Source organism: Cyprinus carpio, chromosome A7, assembly GCF_018340385.1.
Source record: "Cyprinus carpio isolate SPL01 chromosome A7, ASM1834038v1, whole genome shotgun sequence".
Classification (NCBI taxonomy): Eukaryota; Metazoa; Chordata; class Actinopteri; order Cypriniformes; family Cyprinidae; genus Cyprinus; species Cyprinus carpio.
This window is the reverse complement of record NC_056578.1, coordinates 36,007,557-36,026,688: the sequence shown is the minus strand read 5'-3', so window position 1 is coordinate 36,026,688 and position 19,132 is coordinate 36,007,557. Positions and strand designations below refer to the sequence as shown.

The following is a 19,132-nucleotide window of genomic DNA, read 5'->3' as shown; positions in this document are numbered from 1 at the left end:
AGACTTTTGATCACTATTGCCCCCTACAGTTTGTTACTGCCACAATGACGCAAGAACATGCTTTAAACCGCCTAGTATTTAAAATAAGTACTTTTCCGTTCTTAATTTGCTTCCCATCTCATTATCTTTTCAGATCCTGTCTATTGGGGTTCTCGATATCTTTGGCTTTGAAGACTACGAGAACAACAGCTTTGAACAATTCTGCATCAACTTTGCCAACGAGAGACTCCAGCACTATTTCAACCAGCACATTTTTAAGCTGGAACAGGTAATGTTTTTTTCTCTCTTTTTTTTTAAAAAGCTGGACCCAGAGATAACCATCAGCTTCTCTCCCCACACACAGCTCAAGATTATAGCCTAATAACAGATTTATTGCCAACAATTTATGTAAGTTGTTTTGACTGTTCAGAATAAAATAAGAACCCACATTTTGCTTGACTGAATGTTTTCGGCATAATCAAAGGTTTGCAATCTTTATTTTTGTGTGCTTTTAGCTGCAATTGAAGTGCATGAAATTATCATCAATACAGCCAAGGGTATATATTCTACTTATCAAACTTGAGAATGGGCCAATTTTTATTTGGGCCAATAAGCAACCACCTAGCAACACTCTGGGAATGACTTGCATCCTAGCATTGTGATAATCTTTACACAAGCAAGCGCTGCTCACCTTTTCTCAAGTAAATGTGGAAATCTAGTTCTTTTTTAGCTGTTCTGTGTTTTATGGTAAAAAAAACAAAACAAAAAATAATTAAATTCATCATGCAAAAAGTAACCATTACAGATGTCTTTAATGGGTTGGGTTGATAAATATCTTAAGCTGTGTGATCATGTAAGGTAGATTGTCATTTATACTAGCAGTTTCCCACAAAATAAACCATTTGGTAATGAGACAATAAAAAGGGTTGCTTTACTCCAATCTCAGACAAAGAATTGTGTCTCTGTAATAATGTGTTTCCTCAATGAGGGCATTCTCTTAGGATGACTAAAGAGGCAACCAGTCACAGTAATGACACCCTGTCAAAGCCATGCCTTTGTGACGCACCTCAAAGTATATGTTTGCTCTAAGTTCCTAGTCAGTCCAGTGTCCAGATTTGATAAATTTGCTTTGACAGAATTGCTTGCACAAGGTACATTTATCCACACACATCACACACTGTCATAGGAAGTGTAGCTTTATGCAGATGTGCAAATAATAGTCTATCACTTGTGGGTTTAGCACTTCATGTTGATAAATGATTCCTGTCAAAACTGTGGGCAATGTCAAATTTTCTTATCTGCTTCACTTTATATTATATTTTTGTTTTAGGAGTTTCAAGGTAGCTTCCTGCTCGCTGGTCTTCCCATGCGTGATGTTAGTGTTATTTTTTTGGTGCCATCAGCCAATCAGTGTTGTCATGATGTCATTTTCCAATAACTCCATGATTAGACACATGGCATTTATGGTGATTTGGTTCAAGAATGAGAAACTGAGCACCTATGAGCAAAGATGGCGGTATTTAAATCGTGCCTTGCTGGGAGGTCCTGCTCCAGCCAAGCAACTTCCATTGAGATGAATAGGAATGGTAATGACTAGCTCAGTCTAAGCTCATGCTGAACCCATATTGAGGATTCTGGGTAATTTTGTTAAAAGGATTTTGATGTTCTTATTAATGGAATTTTTGATTGGATTCATTGGAATTTCTAGAGAATATCGCCACAACAGTTTTGCTGTTTGTTCCTTGATAAAAGTGCAGGAATTTTACTGCGTCTGCCAAGTTCCACGCTTTAATTGCTCTAAGAGTTGGAAACTCTTGGATTCAGATGTCAGGAATGAGTTCACATCCTGAGTGTATTGCCAAGTATGGCGTGTGGTAACACTGAGTGTTTAATACAGACCATACCCAGGTTATCCACACAAAACATGGAATGTGGCGTGTTGTGTGCTTTGACATACTGATTCACAGATTATGAGCTTTAGTTAATGTTTGATTGGAAAAAGAAAAAAAAAAACGTATTCGGTTGCATTAGTTAAGATTGTTTCCCCGAACTTAGTTCATTAATTTGAAACTACAGTTGTAGTATTACTAGTGTTAGAATACGAAAGTGTGGAAACAAGAAAGTCCCGCCTATATACTTGCCATCTGATACCTATAAATACAGCCATGCTGGAGCCAGACAACACCACACGTGCTTTCATTAGTCCATTAATGGGCTTTTTTCATTGTGCCATTTATGGAGACGCAGTAAATGTATTTTATTTGATTTGAAGGCTATTTGAGTGCATTTCCCTTATCAGCCAAATAGAGTGCATGTGGTTGCTGAAATTTCAGAGCACTTCAGAGGAAGGTTACATTATTAGTACTAGAACACTGTTATTATTTCTCATGCTTTGAGTTGAGGATTTGAACAAACCCACAACTGAAAGTATTAGATTTTGGAGTGTAGCTTACCCAGCACAGTTTGTTTTCTATGTGTTTTGTCAGTGTTATCATTAGGAATAGACATTCACAAGCTTAAAACGTTATTTTCTTTTATTTCTCATTGACAAAAGTCATCAAACTTTGTTTCCACGAACAATAGGATTATATATCATATTATCATGATGAAAAATCTATAGTGAAAAGGTTTTTTTTGTAATTCTAATCCCTTCTTTTCTTTCTCTTTCTTACACAGGAAGTTGAATGATAAGTGTAGATTATATGCTTTGTTCTGCTGATTTTATACTTTTAATGGGCAAACAGGAGAGAGATTTCATTGATTGTATGAAACCCTGCTGGGATTATATCCTTTATTGTTTCATTTACTTTCCCAGTGATCCAAGGAAGCAGTTGAGGAGAAAAAAAACACAAAATGTTAAGAATGTCCTTCATATTATTAAACCGCAAAGACCACGAAACCTCAGGCCGGCGAAAGGAAGTCTCCTCTAGAGGAACATGAAAACACTTTGCAGGCCTGTTGTTTTGTTGTTCTGGCTGCAGTCCAAAAATGAAAGGTTTACCTGCATTGTTACAACAGGTTTTGTGAGATCTTATATTACAGCTATAAAAATGTTCTGTTGTGTGTGTGTTTTTTTTTATTTATTTTTTATTTGATTTTTTATGACACACAACTCTCGGTCATCAAATCTTGGAAACATTAGCAAATTATAAAACTGTAATCTCTAAGACTGGAAAAGCCATCAAAGTGAATAAAAGCTTGAACAATCAGGAACTTTGTAATTGTCAGAATGTTTATTGATTCCTCATGAGTATTGATTATCAGTGTTGAATATGTTTTGTATTTCTTGTAGGAAGAGTATAGATCAGAAGGCATTGCTTGGCATAATATTGATTACATCGATAACACTGGCTGCATTAACCTTATCAGCAAGAAGCCCACAGCACTGCTCCACCTACTGGATGAGGAATGCAAGTACGTCTGCCTTTTTCACTGTACACATAAATAGAGGAATAAGAGTATGAATCCAAACTGACACAAGTATGGTATCATTTATTCATGGATAGAAAACAACATGGAATCTCTGCATGTAAACATGAACTATACTTAAGTGTTTAACCTGTAAATCAAATAAAAAAATAAACTTTTGATCATGGTAGTAACCTAAAAAAAAACACCTTTTCTCTGTAAAAAATAAAATAAAATAAAAAGAGAGAGAAGGGTTCCCTCTCCTTAAAATAGCTGGAAACCTGAATCTCCACATCAGTGTTTTTCATAGCTTAAATCTCCATTGTCTCATTCTTCCTCTTCCTGTGGCTGTGTTGCTTTTCTGCTGAAGTTTTGGCAGCAGCTCTCATTCTTCTCAAGGCCAGAGGAACAGCACAGGTTTATTATATACTGTCTCCAGGAACTTAGTCATGCTTCCTAGATGACCACTTTCACTCTCTGGTTCTCAATCAAGGGGCCGGGGCCCCTTAGGGGACCTCAGCAAACTTCCAAGGAAGGTTTATTATTAGTAGTATGTTAATAATAATTAAATTTGAATATTGTGTTGGATAGCAGAGTACTTTAGAGATGCAACAGCAATATCAGATTAGCATTAATTGATTTAAAATAGTAAACTTTAAACAAATAATAATAAAATAAATAAATCATTTTTAAAATAAAAATGAAGTTAAATGTTTTGCACCATTAAAACTAAAACTTTAACTGAAAACCAGGAAGGAAGGAAGAGAGAAAGAGAAAAAAAAATATCTGAAGTGAAATCTTGAAATACAGTACGTATTGTATGATGGCCCTTCTGATGGACTCTCTTCTTCTTGTATTGCAGCTTTCCACAGGCCACCAATCAGACCCTCCTGGACAAGTTCAAGCGGCAGCATGAGGGAAACAGCTATATTGAGTTTCCTGCAGTCATGGAGCCAGCCTTCATCATTAAACACTACGCAGGGAAAGTCAAATATGGAGTGAAGGTCAGTGCTTTATGCAGCTACACACAGGCCTCTTTTATTCGTTATATATTATAATTACAAAAACAGTATCTAACCTGTAGGTCAGATATGTCATAAAATTAACATATTGTAAACCATAAACAAGCACAAGCAATGTGTGGGAAAACTTTTTTTTTGATAGCACATTTGATTGATTTGATACAGATTGATGAGTTTTGATACAGTTTAGTTTGTTGGTCTGCTGGGTTGGATTTCTTTCTTACTACAAGCAAAGCACTTCAGAGTTTGTTTTGAATCAGAGCGAAACACCTGGTTAAGGTGATCTTGGACTGATTTTTCTGGTGTGGATCATAGCATGACTGCCATGTTCCTACAGTACATGCCTCAAAAAAACAAACCAAGGGGGAAAACGTGCAAGTTTCTGAATTAAATGCTCCAAACAAGCCAGGTGTGAAAACACTCGTGCGAATACTAGGACCAACAAAGATGTTAAACCAACCAGCAATATATCCTACTTGACAAAATCCCAGTCACCACTGCAGTCATTCTAGCACTTGTTGTACATAGTTGATTGTTCTTTGCACTGTGACGTCTACAACCATTGAATGTAAAGATGGTGTGACGTCTTTGTCACATGACTATGTACATGTATATTTATAGTATATAATGAGCTCAGTTTGTCGCTCATGGCACCATAAACACAACAGTAGTGAGTAACTGTGTGCAGTCCCAGCATCCCATGCTGGTGGTCTGTCCCACTGGGCTGTTTTTGTTAACAAATCGAGGTCGGCAATGTGTACCTTTTAGTAGTGCATTGAAAGATCAGGAACTTTACACTCATTTCTGATAAAGCCTTTTTTTAAGTCTCTTTTTTTTTTTTGCTTTTACCCAAGATGTCAGAGAAGTCATAACATACGATTCAAAGCACCAATCATGAAAGACAGGGGAAAAAAAATGGTGTACACCCGGCTTAAGTTTGGCAGAGTTTGACAGTCATGAGTAGTTGATCCTCTTATTTACAATATAAAGCCTCCGTTCATGTGTTACATAATGGATCTCTGCAGGCCTCACTTTCTCTTTTCAATGATGTTTCATTGGCTTCATTGAGTAGATGAGCCTTTATTGTTGGCTGATACATAATAACGATGCAGTTATCTGACTGTCTGTATGATCTGCTGTCCCAGGACTTCAGAGAGAAGAATACAGACCACATGCGACCAGACATCGTCGCGCTCCTCAAGAGCAGTAAAAATGCCTTCATCTGTGGTCTGATTGGCATTGACCCAGTGGCCACCTTCCGCTGGGCTGTACTCCGGGCCTATTTCAGAGCCATGGTAGCCTTCAGGGATGCTGGGAAGAGACATGTGGAGAAACGCAGCGGTGAGTTAAATGAAATGGTTACCTGCACTTTTTTCTGATCACATGCTTGCAGTTTGGACAACAGATTCTGTAGAAAATGCATGTCACACTGTACCAATGCGGTTGGATATAAGAATGGCTACAAACATTCTTCTTGAACTTGAAAATATTCCAGTATCTTATTGTACAAATCCAAGACCTCTGTTGGACCAATAAATGACACAGTTGGCTAAGATACCGTTTTCGGGGTTCTGCTGAGTGCCTGAGTAAAAAACATACAAATTGTTCTTCTTCAGTGTATCTCCAACCATCAAACTAATTAGGTTAATAGATTTTATTATAAATTATATATTGCATTAAATACATGAAGCTGCAACTGATCCAACTGACATTTCAGTTGTTACATCAAATCATCATAGAATATCATGCTATCAAAAGTCTGGAGCCATTTAGTTTCACTAAGTCTGCATTTATTTGATTAAAAAAAAATAATATTAATAGTAAAATACAGAAAAACAGTAGTGTTGTTAAATATTATATATTATTACAATTGAAACTATTTTGAAATTTAATTCTGTAATGACAAAGCTGAATTTTCAGCAGCCATTAATCAAAAACATTTCTTTTGATGAACAGGAAATAGAAAACAGAATAAATGTCTTTATTGTCACTTTTGAGCAATTTATTGAGCCATTGCTGAAGAGAGAAACAAAAAATCTTTTAGGCTGTAGTGTATACTTATTTTAGGCATCACAACAGAATATTTATTTATTTAGGTGATCTGCAACTACAAATGGGCTTTTTGATTAGGCATTACAAACAAGTCAATGAGAGTTTGGATTTTGGCATATCAGGTTTTTTTGTGTGTAACGTTGTTCATTTTCAGGGGGTTTGTATCTTTTGCCACATTTAGCTCCGTAACAGTCTTTGCCATAGTGTACAAAAATTGTTAGACGTCTTGACTTCGTAAATGATCAAGTGTTATAAATATGAAAATATTAGGGCTATTTTGTGTGTATGTTGGCTAGTGAACCATCCCCTGCTCCTCTTGCTTGATGTCTGTTGCCCTGCTCTCTAGCTTTTCATTGTCTATATGCCTTTCTTCCATTACAACAGCTTGAAAATTAGCAGTTTATCTTAATGCTTTGATACCTCACACAGAGCGGTGTTTCAGCAATCTAGTTTGAATCATAAGTGCTGCCCTCTGCCTTATGAGTTGCATTTCACTGTGGCCCAAATCTGATTTTTAAGTGTGAACACCAAAAGTCACATTCATATTCAGTCTCTGTCATGTGTTCCAGACTATATGCTGACAGTCAACATTTAGCTTCACATAGACAAGCACATCTTTTTTCTCCCTATTTAATCTGTCTTTTCTCTTTCCTCTCTTTTTCTTGTTTGTGTTGTTTGTTTTTTGGCTTCCAGGGCATGACGCTGCTGCTCCAGTTGTGAAAAGTGTGGATAGCTTTAGTTTTCTGCATCACCCTGTGCATCAGAGAAGCTTAGAGATCCTGCAGAGGTGCAAAGAGGAGAAATACAGTAAGGCTGCATTTCCTTTATCTCGTCTCCTCACTCCATGCACCCTGGGCCAAGACATGAGGACCCTGTTCAATTCTACTGTTACGGCTATATAAATGCATACCTCTGTAGACACACATATGTAACAGAATCATTGATTTGATTCAGAGCTGAAACTGGCAAGACTTGCCCTCATGTCTCTGCCCATCCGTCTTGCACCTGTCTTGCTTTCCTGCATGATGTCAGTTTGGGCACCTGTCTTTCACTAACAGCCCTCTCTATGGGTTCAGTCCAGCATGCATGCTTCTCGGGCAGCCCACCACTGTCCCCTCACTGGAGCCCCTGTTCTAAGCACTCGCACCCCAGCACCGCTCCAGCTCAGAGTACACACTTGTTTCTCTTGCCCTCTGAGGACAGCGGGCTCACAATAGGTCTGCTTGATGGAGGTAGCTCAGATTATAGACTATACACACAAAAACAGTTTAAAAAAAGTTTTAATTTGTTTAATTGTTGTAATTAGGGCTGGGTGATATAATTGAAAAACAATGTAATGTAGCTATGTTTTATATCTTAAAATAGGGATATAGTATATATCTCAAAATGAGTAATTGACATGCAACATGTTTATAGTGCAGATGTATATTTTATGTGCTTACAATCACAATTTTACTTTTACATTTTTCAGCTTTTTTCATTTTAAATAGTCCCGCTATGTGAAAATTTTATTTTTAAAAAGATGCATTTTTTGTTTCGATATAGATGAGTTTATTCCTTCATCTGAACAGATTTGGAGAAATCTGCTCACAAATGGATCCTTTGCAGTGAATGGGTGCCGTCAGAATAAGAGTCCAACAGCTGATAAAAACATGATAATAATTCACACAGTTCTAGGCCATCACAAGTCTATAATCCATAAACTGTTCCAATGAAGAAACAAACCCATGTATATCTTGGATTTCCTGATGGTGAAGATTTTCATTATTGGGTGAGCTATTCCTTTAAGGAAACTTAATCACCAGCAAGTATATTGCACATGTATGGTAACATTTCAATATATCACCCAGCATTAGTTGTGGTACAATGAGAGTCTCCAAGGTTTTTTTTATATGGATATATGAACCCAGACATTTTGTGTGTGTGTGTGTGTGTCATACTTAACTGATTCACATAAGCATGTTTCAAGTAATTCACCTCTAACTGAATGATTAAATGTTTCATTTCATCAACAGCAGTGAATTAATCAACAACACCTCATGTTATTCTCATGAGAACCATTACACAGACCTACCATTACACGGTCCATAACCTCACACTCATTTTCTATATTACCCATGTGTGTCAGAGCAATCTGGTTGTACAGGTTTTGTGCTCCGTTTCAGGTGTGAACAGGAGGAATCCTCGCACTCCACTATCTGATCTGCAGGGAAGCAATGCACTTAATCAACGGTAAGAGAGCCTCACATACTGTATGACCACCATCCTGTCCTGTATCCTCATAGATACAGATCCCCCTAAAATGTTTGACATTTGAATATACAGAATATCATTGCAAATAAATTTAGCAGTTATGAAGGGGTTTTATGGGGTCTGTAACAAAAAAATGTGACGTTTTATTCTATTGACAGTAGTTTTTAACAGACTGTGCATCATTTGTAGCCGAGTTTCTGAAATCCCTTCTGTAGTCTCCTGACACTTTTTTTTTTTTTGGAGTGGGAAATGAAGCGTGTATGACGGGCTCCTGGTCAGTACTCACTCAGCTTGTTAAGTTCTCCATGTGGGTGTAGAATTAGAGCAGTGGCTCCACAGATAACCAAAGTTTGACCCACAGCTTTCCCGGCTTCATGCTTTGTTAATGACTGCATGGCACTGAGATTAGTCCTGATATCCACAACAAGTGGCAAGAGCCGAGCTCACAACAGCTCTTTTGTTGCACTGTAAAGTCCCCCTAATCTGTTTTGCAACCCCACGCACTTTTTGGGTTACTAAGTGACCATTAAGCACGAGAAAACAGCAGCTGCTTCCTGTGTGATGTAAGAGTGGAGTTATTTGCTCATTTTGAGGACAGGCCCTAGGCTGATGCCCTAAATGCTCTCCACGCTCCACAACCACATGCTCCAGTGAGCTCCTGTACACAGAATATTGCCATAAAATAACTGTCAGCCCCCTCGACTTTGTGTAACGTTTGGTTAATATGACAGATTTTGCAATTAGTTTTATACCTAAAAAATAAATAGTGGTTTAGTCAAAAAAAACTAATGAGGATTCCAGTCTTATTGGTGTCCTAGAAAATGCTGTTTTAATCTAAATAAGGGTAGTCTCTCTTCATGGTGGTTGCCATGTTGAGATCGCTGGCCAGTAGTGATGCACCGAAATAATGTTTTACCAAAACACTGAAATCAAAATGAAATTGTTTATTTAGCTGAAAACAGAGTTAATTTGATTGCCCATTTTTGAATGTATTTTATGGCTTCCGCCATCAGGTGATGCACTTGAACAAGTCAAGAGCTCGTAACAGTAGCCGGGTTTCCCATGCAAAGTTGCGAATTTTACTTGTGTGCAAAATTGGAATATCGCACAAATCATTAGCGAACATGCACCATTTCCATCCAACAATCAAAGAGAACAAAATCGCCACTTCCTGTTAAACTGGCACTATACATCACTAGGAAAAGTAGGAGAAGCTACTGAATATAAAAATTTTCCTATATAGTAAATTACTTCAGACGAAACGCAAGGAACGTGGTTATTGCTTTTGGAGGTGGATGCTGCTGTTTGGGAACGCAGTCGTTTATCAGTTCTGGGAGGCATTTATACAGAAATACTTTGATGACAGACTTTGTTCGGGCATATCCGAATGACCATATTACAACATTTCAGATGCTGTGGAACAAGGTCGGTCCGCTGGTTAGTCAGGATTTACCGTCCCATAGCGCAAAGTCACATGACTTTTTTTGATGTGCTTAGAGGAATTTATTTGCAAAATGCATTTCCATCTCCCATTATTCACATTAACCTGTTTTCGCACAAGTCAAAAAACAACTTAAGCGAGCGTAAAAACTTTTTTGCGAATTAAGGCATTTTTAATGCGCATAAAAGCAGGGTGATGGAAACCCAGCTACTAACTTTCCTTACAAAAATTAATCATGGTTTTATTATAGTAAAAGTATAGTAACCATGGTTTTGTGGCATATTGATTTTCATTGTATAACCACGGTTTTACTACAAATACTGGTCAACCTATGGTTATTGTAGCAAAACCATATAGCTAATTTGTGGTTACCATGGTTTATAGTAACCAAAGTTTTTTTTTTTTCTTATTAAGAGATGTGAGATGTGTGTTTAATATTTATGTTTTTGCTGTTCCTTTCAGAGAGGGATGGAATGGGCGCGCTGGGAGACAAAACCGTCTCTCCTCCGCTGGATCCCTCGGTGAAGAGGAGGGCATCTTCGTCAACTCCACCAGCAGTAAACTCCTGGAGCGAGCCCATGGCATCCTTATGTGAGAGTCTGCCTCTCTGTTCTATACAGAGCTCTTTACTTGTATTGTCATCAAATACAACATGCTACTGGAATAACATAACCACTATTATTTATGCTTTTTTTTTTCCAGGAGAAATAAAAACTATAAAATGAAGCCCAGTCTTCCTAAGGTGCGAATCCCATAAAATACTTTATTTTTTATTTTATTTATCGATTTCTTTTTTAAAATGATCAATGTTCACACAATGACAAGTCTGTTATGATGCACTCATCATGTTGTCAAAAAACTGGTGTTTTTGTCATTTTGTTTGCTTTTTTCTTTTCTTGTTTGGTTTGGTTCGGTTCTTGTGAAACACATACAGAGATATTTAGCAAATTGTCAACAAGTTTATGGTGTTGTGTTGAGTGTCCAAAAGTGCTAATGAGATCTGATTACTAATGCAGAAGGCATTATTTATTTATTTTTTTCCTTCAATCATGGCTTCAGAATACTTGGAATATTGTATATCAGTTATTTTTTGTCCTTTTATTGTCTGTTTTTGTAGACATTTATGTGACATTTGTTAGGATACATTGATGTATTTTTATAGCTGTGATTGCCATATACGGAATTGACTTGTCTCTTTGTGTTTCATGGAAGTTCATATAGTTTTATAATGACTTGAGGTTCTGTAAATGCTGATAGAACTCAGATTTTTGAGCAAACCCCTTTTGAGCAAAATCCCTTTAACTGGTCTCTGTAATCATGTGACTGACTGACTGTGTGTCTGTTTCTGCAGCACTTGCTGGATGTAAAGTCTCTGAAGTACCTGAGTAACCTGACGTTACAAGACCGCATAACAAAGTCCCTGCTGCACCTGCACAAGAAAAAGAAACCCCCCAGCATCAGTGCCCAGTTTCAGGTCAGAGCTCACTCTTTTTCACTGTTTCTTTCTTAAGAGTATTCTGAATCATGCGGATGTTGTGTAATTTCCACCGTGTACAGCTCTGTTTTATAAGCTCTAGTAAAAGCCCAAATTAATGACATCATGTCTGTCCTTGATACAATAACACTTTTATTTTCTCTGCCGTTCCCAAACTCCTTTTGTTTTGGTTTTACTAAAAAAACAACTGCTTGTGGTCCTGTGGTCTTCAAAATTAAATTAAATTAAATTAGACATTAAATTCCCTTAAAATAGACTTTTCAATCTCACTAGCTGATTTATTTTGACTAGTATCAGCATACATGAATCATGAAAGAATTGCCATTTTTGTTATTTTATTTCTGAACCACCATAAACTTTTAAATTAATTAAAATGTCTGACTTTGTCTTGCAAAGTTATTTTTCATTTTCTGTATTTTAAATGCATATAATTAAATATTTTTTCTTTTTTTGCATAATTTGACAATCAGGATGGAAGGTGATGTTTACCTTGGTTTGTCTTTGTTTATATAATCGTAGTTTTAAACATATAAATGCTTATTTTATTATGGATTCTCTTAGTTTAATCTAGCTATAACATCGAGCTGGGAAAAATGCAACATTAATTAGTGCAAAAAAAAATTGCTTTTGATAGAAGCTTCTGCTAAATGAATACATTAAAAACACAGCATTTTATGACATTTCACTCTGCTGGCTAAGAATTACATTTCCCTCTAGTGTCTCAGATTGAGACAGAGAGCTGTAAACATTCTCCCGCTCTGCAGTTCTGGGGCGTCTGGCAGCAGGCCTGCACAAATGTGTGGATGACCTCACTTCCCACATCCTGTTCTGTGTGGCTCTCACTTTGGGAAGGGAGAGTGAATTCCTGATCACCAAAATAGCTGCTATCCCTCTTTATACAGAGATGCATACATGGAAATACACGCGCAAAGGCTTTTCAAAGATCTTGAACATTGATTAGCATGTGAAATGCAATGTGTACATTTTAAGGCTACTTTGGAAGGGTATATCTGTGTCATTTTGCACTATGATATTTAAAATATTGGAAATTATATTTACAATTTCTAAAATAGAATATATATTTTGATTTACTTTTTTTTATTCTAATTGTTTTTTGGAGTGAAATGTTCTTGACAGGTTTTGTAAGATTCACTTAGTCAAGAAATGAGAAAATTATGAGACTAAAGGGGGTGGGAAGAAATAGTGAAATGTTGCGAGCCAAATTTGAACTTGTGCTGCCTTTCTGAGCACTATAGCTCAACATACAGCTTGTGTCTACCACTATGCATAATTTATTAATTTATTTGTGGTATTTTACTTCATTTGGCCTCTCTCAACAAACTGATGGAGACGCTTGGTCAGTCGGAGCCGTACTTTGTGAAGTGCATACGATCAAATGCAGAGAAGGTGTGTGAGTCCATCTGAATGTTTCATATTTATTGCACATTTATAGATTATATACCTTTCTAAGTTTACTTTTTGCCATAAATCACTGCTGCTTTTCAGCTTCCTCTGCGTTTTAATGATGCCCTGGTGCTGAGACAGCTTCGCTACACAGGCATGCTGGAAACCGTGCGTATCCGACAATCTGGCTACAGTATCAAGTACACTTTTCAGGTGAGACTAATGCACGCATACAGTATAGTTTTTTTTTTAAGTTTTCAAAGAGGTTTCTTATGCTTAATCAGTAATACTGTAATATTATTACAATTTAAAATAACTGTTTTCTATTTGAATAGTAAATTAAATTTGAATTTTAACATTTAAATTATTCCTGTGATGCAAAGCTGAAGTTTCTGCATCATTACTCCAGTCTTTGGTGTCACGTAATCTTTCAGAAATCATTCTGATATGCTGATTTGGTGTTCAAGAAACATTTATTATTATTATCAGTGTTGTAAATAGTTTTTGTGGAAACAGCAGTTAATTTTTTGTTCATGAAATAGAAAGTTCAACAGAAGTCAAATGTTTTGGTAACAATGTAAAAGTCTCTTTTGATATATTTAATGCATCATTGCTCAATAAAAGTATTGATTTCTTAAAATATAAATCAATAAAATAAAAAAAATAAAAGATCTGACTGATCCCAAACTTTTAAATGATAGCGTACATGGATCGGTAAAATTTCTGATTCTATCCTCATCTTCCAAAGCTGAAGTCAGTGTTTCAGTTATTCACTTCCTTTCCTGGCTGGATGGTTCTGTTGTTTTGGCCACTTTTTTTATGAATTCAGCCCAGACAAATAGCATCATGTAGATGATACAAATAAATTTGTTTACACAGTTAATCCCTAATAACTGACAAATCGTCAGAATGAACACACACACAAACATGTGCCCTTAAGACACACTTTTACAAAGTCCAGAATTAAGATAGAAATTGTCTGTAATACAGCCTCAAATTATCATAGAGACTTGTGGTTGGCTTTTTTGACACAGGCCAGTAAGCCAACACCTATCATTACATTAGCAAACATTAGCAATGTGCTAACAACCACTCAGAACACTCTAGCAACTGCATTGAAATGACTTTTTTTTATTAAGCTCTCCATCATGTCAAAGTGTGTTCATGTGTCTTTTTATGAAACTAAAGTGTTTTCGCCCCCAGTAATTCCTGTAAGATATGAAGCTGCTGTAGTTAGCTGACTTCACAGAGGCTCTCTATAGTCTGCAATAAAAGTGGCCAGGAATAATTGCATACACAATGGCATCTGCCTCCCAGACTGTCATTGAAGGAGACTTCATTAAGGCATACCTTCACAGTGATGTTAGTGTTCTGAAATCTGCCCAATTTTAAGGCCTTAATGAGAAATGTCACTTCCTGAACACTTCAGAAAGTGAATGACTTTTGTGTGTGTGCAATCAAGAAAAAAGATTCACTATGGTGGTGGTATAAAGTCTCTGTGTTATCTCCAGGATTTTGTTCGACACTTCCATGTGTTGTTACCAGAGGGTACCAACCAGGCCAGCCAGGAAGCAATCAGACGGTACCTGCACCAGGTGGATCTCACTCCTGAAGGGTTCCAAGTGGGCCATACAATGGTATGATCAACACTCAGCCTCTGCCAGTGATAGGACTTAAGTTATACTCTAGGAATTAAATTTTTCTGATGCCTTTGGGATGACGCATGCTGTCCATTCAAGGTTAGCTTTGTTGGAAATGTTCAATATTGCATGCATGTGACGTGTCTCTTTGTCCGTGCGTCTGTATGGCAGGTGTTCCTCCGTGAAGCAGAGCGTCTGCGGCTGCAAGACCTGCTCCATCAGGAGGTGCTGCATAGAATCATTAATCTTCAGCGACGTTTCAGAGCTCTTCTAGAGAGAAGGAACTTCCTCAGAATGAGACAGGCTTCTTGCCAAATACAGGTACCTCTGAAATTAATATTTTTACCACTTTATGTAACAATATTTTGAAGCCTGGAAATATCAGGGAATTTTAATATTGATATTTTAAATTTTAAAATAAACAGAATCTTAAGTTATGGATTTTTTTTTTTTTATTGTGATTCAGTGAAAAAAAAAATCTCTCTCTCTCTCTGTGTGTGTGTGTGTGTGTGTGTGTATGTGTGTGTGTGTATATATATAAATAAATATATAAATTTATTATAGTTTCAGTGAAAACATTAACTCAAATTGTTCTGTTTTAAACATTTTTACTTTTTAATGATTTTATTTAGTTTAAAAAAATCATTATCCAGTATCCATCTTGAATGACCGAAAACTCATGGAAGTTCATTGGGCAGAAGGTGTGGGAACCTGTCGTTGGTATTTGAGAAACAATTTTGACATGTAAACAGTGGAAGTACTTACAGAAATAAAGGATTTAGTATTAAATAAATATTATTTTCACTGGAAAGGTGAATTATTTGTTCTGTCAAACACTCCAAAAATGTGGATAGACTGATTGCAGTTATGTATTGTAAGTCTAAGACTTGATCCTTTTTTAAATATTATAAATATTTATATTTACATCTTGGCATTTCCTAATAGTTTGATGCAACTTATCATATTTAGTAAGATCACTATTTAGGATTTGGTTTTTGTTTTTTTGTACATGTGAAAAAGAATATTCCTGTCTTTAAAAGCTATTCTAAAACATAAGTTTTTACACCAAATAGTTTTTGAGTAAATCTTTTATTGAATCCCCTCTATGTTGTCTCCTGTAGAACTGGTGGAGGAGCTATCAGTCTTCACAGAGGGACAGCAGGCTTGCGTATGTCCAGCAGGAGGCAGCGGTTTGTATCCAGTCGGCCTGGAGAGGCTTTAAAGATAGGCGTAGACTCTTGCTGTGGAGGGAGGCAGCGGTGGTGATCCAGAGAAATTGGAGGCTGTATTGGCGGGGGCAGGCGGCCTGCCGGATCCAGACTGCATGGAGAGGACACAGGGCCAGAAAGCTGTACCTCCGGCAGCGAGATTCTGCCATCCGCCTGCAAGCAGCGGGTAGAGGCTATCTGGCGAGGCAGAGGTATGATGTGACCCTTTCTAATGAAGGTTGCTCTGTTAAAATAAATGGCCTAATAACACAGGCAGAACTCTATAATGGTAGGGGTAACACCAATCTGTGGAACAGTCGAATCCTTTTAATACAGAGTTCTTATTGGAGTTCTGCCAAGCAAAAATCTGGTTGGTTTAACACTGGAATTGCATAAGAACTCAAAGTTAAGAGAATTGTTTGAGAGGGTCAGCGATTGTTTCAAAGTGCTAGGTTGTTTGCTAATTAAAAGGTTGTTTACTAATCTTTCTTGTTGTTTTATTGGTACTTTATTTTTATTGTCTGCATCATCGCAAAATGTAAACAATATTATTGTTCAGTTATATATTAAAAGTTGCATATACTGTATAGTAAATTTATTGCCATGCATACAGTACACTCACATAAAACAACATACTATAAAGTATATCAAATCTCGGCTATGTGATAGTTTGTCATTGCAACAATGTAAACTATATTATTGCACAGCTTTTTATATAAAGTTGGAAATGGAGTGCATCCAACTTTACCCGCATATATACAGTATACACACCTAATATATATACTACTTTTTATACTGTACTACTTTATATAGTCAATCACAAATGCTAGATTACTTATATAGTCACAAAATGTAATCAGCCCACTAATCTGTGAAATATGACTATAAGGTATGAAGATACTAAGCTACTAGACATTAACATCACGATTTTCTGTAAAGCTGCTTTGAGGCAATGTGAAATTATTATTTTTTATTTTTTTTATGTGTATCCTGTCTTCCTACTAAGTGGTGGTCTTTTACTGAAATGTATTTATTTTTATTGGGTGTATCTCAAAATTTTCAGATTTAGAGAACTTCAAGAGCAGAGATTAAAAACCACTCAGCTGCTGAATGGAAAGACCCGTCTGTTACCAGAAGAGGACAAGCTGAGAGACATGGGTTTGGATCACAGCATATGGGAGGACTCCTGTGAGGTGCAGGACAGGAGCAGACAGACCCTCATCGGTGCAGCAGACGCACCTGGAGGAGATGTTTCAGAAGAGATGGAGCCAGAGATGACCGAGGGTACGGCAACAGTACAACCGATACCTGAAGTGTCAATCCGAGAAAGACCGCAGACTCTAGAGGATCCCAACCAGAGGACCCGGGCCAAAAGAGAGAGCCGGCGGATGCGAGAGTTGGAGCAGGCCAAATTCAGCCTGGAACTTCTTAAGGTGCGCTCCACTGGAGGAGTGTCTCCTTCAGAAGAAAGGCGCTGGTCAATGGAGCTGGTCAGTGAGATATCTCACACTCCTCAGGGTTCTCCAGACAGCCAGAGCTCCAAAGGCAGCTTTGAGCTACTCAATATAGACGACTATTTCAAAGACAAGGCACCCTGTGCCGAACCAGAGGACCTTGGTTCTCCTTCTTTACCTGACAAGCACGATGTGTTCTCCAACATTCCCGAGTCCACTTTGCTCTGTGACACTTCAGCACCCGATATATTGTCAAAACCAGCTGGCCAACCTGAACCTCCCAAAATGCAGAACTCGCTCCCAACTTTCTACTCCCCTCCATCAGAAAGCAGCTTTCTAATTTTGAAGTCTACCATGACTTCTGCCACCCCGTGCTCTGATGGCCCCAGCAAACCTATGAAAGACAAGAAGGAGCCCACTCGGAGACCTATGGTTGTGGTTATTAGTATGCAGAAGGAAAGCCTTTTAAATGAAGAAGACGTGAAGCCTCGGGAGGCTGTCAAAGACAGTTCTGCCCAGACCAGCGAGCCGCCAAGCCCAGCACAGCCTAGCAGTGAAAGCCTTTATGTTCTGGAAAGGCTAGAGAAGCTTAATGAGGATAAGGAAGAGCGTCAGAAGCATCAGCAGCAGCAAAATGAAAAAGAGATGATGGAGAAAATCCGTCAGCAGAAGCATATCCTGAAAGAACAACGTGAGATTTTCTCCCAACATGAGAGGGAAGTGTTTGAAAAGCAGAGGGTTGAAGCTCTGCAAAAGATCGAGAAGAGTAGACAAGAAGGTTCAGGAGGAAAGCCAGATGGATTCTTCACAGACAGAGGCCCTGCTCCCATAGCTCAGCCAGAGCCTGACCTCAGTTTCCAGCCACTGGTCCCAGAAAAGGAAGCTGCTCCTTCCATTTTCAGAGACAAACCAAAAGACAGTCGCAATGTAGCGGAAGGGTGGGCTCCAAAGCTGACCCTGGAATCCAGAAAGGATGAAGCCAAAAGGAGAATAAATACGAAACCGTCCACTCAGAATGTCAACATGAACATGTCCGAAAGGCCTGGAAATATGTTCTTTTCTCCGAAGATCAAGGATTCAAAGTAAGTGATGAACTTGACCTCAGGGTGCCAGGTTATTGAATATTTTATCCCAAAATCAAAATGATCATGATTTCATACTCACCATTCTTTCTTCTGCTGAACACAAAAATTAAATGTCCAAGTCCTTTACTATGGATATTTGGGGCTTTCAGGCTTCAAAAATAAAAAAAGTTTATATGACTTTGCCATTATTATCCAAGTCTTCTGAAGTCAGACATTAGCTTTGTGTGAGGAACAGACCAATTTAAAGTGTCGTAAACATTAAACTTAGCATGAAACTTCCAAAGACGCCATCTTTAAATTTACTTAAAAGTAAGATGATCAGTGAATAATCACATTCAATTCTGGTCTATTCTGCACACAAAGCTAAAGAAAGGGGTTTAGATTGACACAAAGGTGAGTAAATAATGGCAGCGTTTTCATTTTTGTGTAAATTAAACCTTGATTTGTTTTAGGTTGGAGAAGAACTTCGCTAATCAAGGGAAGACCTCTGGAGTCCAGAATGAAGTGAGCCTGTTTGGTTACAAATCCACTAAGAATGAGGTGAGAGATACAGCATTTGACACTTTAGGTCATGACAGATTTAAATAGCTTTTTTCCCTCATTATTGAATACATTTGTGTTTGAACTCTTTATGCCTCATGAAGCCTTGGTGGGGTCATATGACCTTGACGTGCGGGGGAGCATCTTCATT

At 37.6% G+C, this 19,132-nt stretch overlaps 1 protein-coding gene across 7 annotated transcripts in view; it reads left to right on the top strand.

The window, feature by feature from the left end:
* Window positions 1-19,132, top strand: part of LOC109082266 (unconventional myosin-IXAa-like) — a 107,125-nt gene that overhangs the window by 74,441 nt on the left and 13,552 nt on the right. For all 7 annotated transcript variants that reach the window (XM_042760979.1, XM_042760978.1, XM_042760981.1 and 4 more), the window contains 16 exons: window positions 134-268; window positions 3,272-3,393; window positions 4,250-4,391; window positions 5,555-5,750; window positions 7,155-7,268; window positions 8,627-8,693; window positions 10,618-10,746; window positions 10,858-10,897; window positions 11,507-11,629; window positions 12,977-13,057; window positions 13,157-13,267; window positions 14,566-14,691; window positions 14,866-15,015; window positions 15,816-16,114; window positions 16,966-18,438; window positions 18,894-18,981. In XM_042760979.1, coding sequence (XP_042616913.1) covers window positions 134-268; window positions 3,272-3,393; window positions 4,250-4,391; window positions 5,555-5,750; window positions 7,155-7,268; window positions 8,627-8,693; window positions 10,618-10,746; window positions 10,858-10,897; window positions 11,507-11,629; window positions 12,977-13,057; window positions 13,157-13,267; window positions 14,566-14,691; window positions 14,866-15,015; window positions 15,816-16,114; window positions 16,966-18,438; window positions 18,894-18,981 — 3,396 coding nt within the window. The remainder of the gene's footprint in view (window positions 1-133; window positions 269-3,271; window positions 3,394-4,249; window positions 4,392-5,554; window positions 5,751-7,154; window positions 7,269-8,626; window positions 8,694-10,617; window positions 10,747-10,857; window positions 10,898-11,506; window positions 11,630-12,976; window positions 13,058-13,156; window positions 13,268-14,565; window positions 14,692-14,865; window positions 15,016-15,815; window positions 16,115-16,965; window positions 18,439-18,893; window positions 18,982-19,132) is intronic.